Source organism: Acomys minous, assembly GCF_964271855.1.
Source record: "Acomys minous genome assembly, chromosome: 1".
Taxonomy (NCBI): Eukaryota; Metazoa; Chordata; class Mammalia; order Rodentia; family Muridae; genus Acomys; species Acomys minous.
In genome coordinates, this window is record NC_140483.1 from 68,716,283 (window position 1) to 68,721,326 (window position 5,044).

The window sequence follows — 5,044 nt, forward strand, 5'->3', positions numbered from 1 at the left end:
TTGAGTTTTAATCGCATTTCAGGATGATACAATCAACAAGGCATCCGAAAGCGATACCCGCCCGCCCGCCGCCATGTAACCATAGACCAACCATCCCTGGGTGCAGGTGAGCTCAGGCAGGTTTGGGATCCACCATCAAAAGGGGCAGCACAGCAGGGGGTAGGAAATTAGGGTTCTGTTTGTGTAGGTAACTGGGGAAAATGGTAGTTTGACGGTATTTCTTTTTCTCTGGCTCTCTTTGTGCACTTTACTGTCGGGCTCGACGCAGGAGTAATCGTTGCTTATATTCAAACGAATGACAAGAAAACATTATTCAAATAAAATGAGAGCACAGAGGGATGGTGGCAGCCACAGGACTGGGAGGGGGGGGTATAATTGTCTCCTAAAAAAAGGAACAGCAGCTTTCAACAACCCCCCACACACACACGCAATACTATTTGAGGGTACACTGCAACCAAAAGCACTACATTGGCATGAATGTGTGCAACATGAATTGAGTGAGAACAATTCCGAGTGTACAGTTTTACCTAGATACACACATTCCAAGGTCATCTCTGTGTAGACATGCACACACACACTTACATACACACTTCTTTAAACGTTAGATGTGTGTGTGTGTGTGTGTGTATGTGTGTGTGTGTGTGTGTGTGTGTGTGTGTGTGTGTGTGTGTGTGTGTGTGAAAGCCACAGTGAAGATGTAGAGGTCAGAGGGCAACCTGTGTGTTGGTTCTCTCTGTCCACCATCTGGGTTCTGGGCATTGAACTCAAGTCTTAGGACTGGTGGCAAGTGCTTTAACCTGCTGAGCCATCTCATAGTCCCACAAACAAGTGTCCTTTCTATCAAAATGGGCTCAGTACAGCCAGGCAGTGGGATGGCACATGTCTATCATCCCTGTACTGAGGAAGCTGAGATAGGAGAATGACCATTTCCAGACCAGCCTGAGCTACACAGTGAGAATCTGTCTCCGTTCCCCCTCCCCCTTAATTTAACGCTGAAAAATTAAAGAGCTCTGTAAGTGATTATAGCAGGTTGCTACTGGACGTTTTATAGATAACTTACTATCTGATGGGACTGGGCATTCTTAAATTAAAAAATAAAATAAAATAAAACAAACAGAAAGGTAAAAAGAAAGTCAAATGTCAAAACCATATGGGATGTTTTCCTGACTTGGTGTACAGAATACTGAAGGGAAGAGAGATAAAGCAAGCAGGTCCCCCACCTCTATCACTTCTCTCAAGGAAAGAAAGGGCCCCCCAAAAGCATCTATCCTTCCTGGAGGGCTAGTGGCATCTTCCTTTCCACAATGTTCTAGATGAACTGCCTCACTTTACCAGCTCCTTAGAGATCCAAGGACCTAGCTGGGTTGCCCTGAGTGTGCTGATGGTCTTTTGGGGGAATGGAAGTTTCTGCCCAAGGGGGAAGCGGCTTCTTATTGGCCCCAAAATTCACAGGATCGCCACTGGCAGGTACATCATAATTTTCTCCTGCTTCTCAGAGACTCTACCTTCTGACCTCCTTTCCCAGGGCCAGGGGGGAGCAAGTTGCTCAAACTGTATACCATCCCCTCTCTCCTATCTTCTTCTAACTGCCCTCTCCTGCCTTCCATGGGTCAACTCAGGGCTGCAGTGTGAAGGAGGGTGTTGCTCAGACTCCACTCCCCCCCTACCCCACCCACCCCGCTCCCACCCCACCCCTCCCACCACCACTCCCACCCACCCCGCTCCCACCCCACCCCTCCCACCACCACCCCCGCCCACCCCGCTCCCACCCCACCCCTCCCACCACCACCCCCGCCCACACACCTTTGAGCCAATCCCAGGAGGCAGTGCACTGGCTGGAGCGAGGTCATTGGCCAGGTTATAAGGCCAAGGGGGATGTCTGGAGTCCAGGTAAAAAGGGCTGTATTAACAAAAAGAACAGGAGCCGGTGGTCTAAAAACATAATTTAATGCATGGCAGAGGAGAGTACGGAAATTGTGCGTGGCAAGGTGAATTTTCTCTATGTTGGAATTCTGCTAGGGGTGGGTTTTTGGCTGATGGACAGGAAAAAACTGCACAGGCATTTTGGGTCACAAAAAGGGAGGTCCCAGAGCTTGGCGTTCTTCTTGGTGGTGGGGCCTGCAGTCCTTAACCTGGAGACGCTGAAAGGAAGAGGCGAGCTGGGAGACCTCAGGCATCCTAGGGCTGCCCGTCCAGTCAGTCAGCTTTCTCAAGTCTGGGCTGCCCCACAACTACCCGGCTAGATCTCTCGCCTAACTCCCCACTTGAGTGTTCCCTCTCCCTCCCCAGGATGGGCACTGGGACCAGGGACACAGCCTCCCTCCAGTGTGGTGAATCAGAGACACACTGAGGCCTGAGGCAAGACAAGTAGGACAGCGGGGATGTGTCTTTTCCAACGGAGATGTCAGGAAGTGTCATGAAGCCGCAGAGTGGCGTTCACCCAAAGAGCCGCGCGCGCCCCTGTAGGGATGGGGTGGTCTGAAAGCCACCGGGGTCTCGGGCCCTCTACGCCCCTAATCCGGGTACAAGAGAAAGCCCGAGAACGTGCTGTACTTGTTGTTGTTGCCCCCGTGAGCCTTCCCGCCATCCAACTTCACATAGACTTCGTCGCCCGAATCCAGGTGCAGTACCACGCTGTTGCTGGCGTAATCGTAATTCTGGTCCGCGTCCTGGGCTATGGCGCTGGCTCGCACCTGCGGGGGCGAACCAGAAGAGTGGGTGGGCCGTCGCACCTCTTCCTGAGTCCAAGCCCGGCCTCCCTTACCCCTCGACCCTACATCCCTCCCCCTTACTAGCCCTCTGCCTGCTACTTCAATGTCAACACCCCTCCCCAGCTCCAAGCTCTCTCCAGCAGCAGAGTCAAGGAAAAGGGGGCGGGCTTCGGGGACACTGACCAAGTGTGTAAAGGATGTACCAGGGGTCAAGGCCAAGATGAAGGAAACTTAAGGGAAAGAGGCGAACTTCGTCCAACCATGGTGATAAAGAAAACTGAGTTTTTCTGGGAGTCTAGCTACTTCAGGACAGGACTTCAGCAATCGGGGACTAAGAACCTAGTTCAGGTGTCAGGGTCCAAATCTCAGCGTTGCGCCATTTGGGCAAGCCTAACAGGGTGCGCAGGGAAGCGGGATGCTGTGGTCCAGTGCCCACCCCATCCTTGAGTTTGCTGGGGCGCTGGAAGGTAGCAGGAAAAAGGATAATTCCCTGTGATTCCGGGTGCCTGTGGTGGTCTACGGAGTCTGTTGGGCCCCGGAAGGTAGGGAAGGGTGTGTGGGAGAAAGTCACTGACCTGCCCGTTCTTGCAGAGATCCGCCCACATGCTGGTTCCGTCGCCTCCACGCATGAGGATGTGGTACGTAAAGAAGTAGATGCCACGCACCTGGCAGCTGAACTTGCCGGTGGTGGGGTCGTAGTGATTGCCAAGATTGGTGACCACGTCGTCGAACTTGAGCACCTCGTAGCCTTCGTGGGGGCTCTTGAGTCCCACGTAGAAGGCAATCTTGGGACCGCTGAAGGCGGCGCTCAGCGCACTGGTCACTTCTCCCTCCGTGTCGCCACCGCCCCCGGCTCCACCACCCACCACTCCAACGCCACCGGCCGCACTAGTTGTCAACTGTAGTCCGGGTAGCCCTGGCCTCCCCGAGTCTCCCTTCTCTCCCGGGGGACCCCTGGGCCCAGGCGGCCCTGGCTCTCCAGGAGGCCCCCGAGGCCCCGGCTTGCCTGGTCGCCCCGGATCACCCTTTGGTCCCTGGATAAACGGAGGCGGGGGGTTGGCGCTGAGGTCCTGCATAACTTCCAGGGCAGCGGTGCTGGGTCCCGGCGGTGGAGCCTTGGCGCCTGCGGGTCCCCCTGCGGGAGCGACGCTGTACGGGTCACAGATCATGCGGCAGGTGCCTAGCATTTCATAGTGAGCCGCTCCGGGGGGCGCCGCCTGCAGCAGCAGAGGCACCGCGATCAGCAGCCCCAGTGCCATGGCCAGGAGCACGCCGACGGCCGCCAAGCAGGCGCGCCGCCGCCGCTGCCACAGCCGGGAGGCGACCGCCACCAGCTCCTCCTTGCCGCCTGGGGAGGTAATGGTGGAGCGGCGCGGGTGGCCCCGCTCTACGCGCTCGGACGCCAACTCCGCAGGTCTCTGCCGCGTCCCCGACGTGGAGACCCCTTCTTGGCCACCCAACTATTTCAGCTAGAGGTATCCAGACCTGTACTCCCGAAGCCACCGAGCTGGAACTGATCTGGAGAGTCGAAGAGCCCGACGCGCATCGCGAGGGGCGCTCAGGACAAGCCCGGCGCCCCGGCAGGTACCCGGGAGCAGCGGCTGGGGAATAATGGGTTCCGGTGCGGCGTCCGTTTTTGCCTCAGCGGCGCCGGCTCCAGCTCTGCTGGGATTGGCGGGTCTTGGCAGGGCTCGGCGGGACGCGGGATCAGCTCTGCCGCACGCTCTGCTCTGCTCTCCTGCTGTTCGCTGGCTCCCGGGCGGAGGGGGGACCCAGCTACCCTGACGTAAGGAAATCAGGACTGAGCGGCGGAGGCGGCAAGGCAGCAGCGTGAGCTGCCATCACTCGGGAGACGGCGCCCTCCTGTCATCAGCTCCCATCCCGCGTCGTCCTCCGGAGATGTGCCTGCTGGCGGCGCCCAGGAGCCACAAGTGGGAGCAGCCGGCCGCAGCCCCCAGCTGGGGCTCTACAGACACACCCACCCTTGCCCACACGCGCCTCCCACAGACCAGCACGCACTGGCACCCACGCACGCAGTAAGTGGGTGAACACAGCACCCACACCCACACCCACACACACAAGGCCACGAAGATCTTCAAAATCATGATGCCTGCAAGATCTTGGTGAGGTCACCAACTTCATCCATCCTCTATCTAGTTGGGCCCAGATCTCAACCCAAGTGCAGGACAGCCTCAGCTTGCATCCGTGGGAAGGACCTTCTAGAAGCCTCGGGAAGTGACCAGAATTAAATCAGTCTTGCTCCTGGGTCATCTTTCATAAGTCTAGTACTCCAAATTTTGTGAAATCGGCTACTGCAGCAAGCCTCCATGAAC

The 5,044-nt window shown here is 56.8% G+C and overlaps 1 protein-coding gene across 1 annotated transcript; it reads right to left on the reverse strand.

Moving 5' to 3' along the window:
- Positions 1 to 1,926: 1,926 nt before the first annotated feature.
- On the reverse strand, positions 1,927 to 4,725 carry C1QL2 (complement C1q like 2). The gene is made up of 2 exons (XM_084780163.1): positions 3,287 to 4,725; positions 1,927 to 2,693 (listed from the first exon to the last, which is right to left on the reverse strand). Exons 1-2 carry the CDS (start codon positions 3,968 to 3,970, stop codon positions 2,514 to 2,516), a joined length of 864 nt encoding a protein of 287 aa, XP_084636289.1. The 5' UTR covers positions 3,971 to 4,725; the 3' UTR covers positions 1,927 to 2,513.
- Between the last annotated feature and the right edge of the window lie 319 nt (positions 4,726 to 5,044).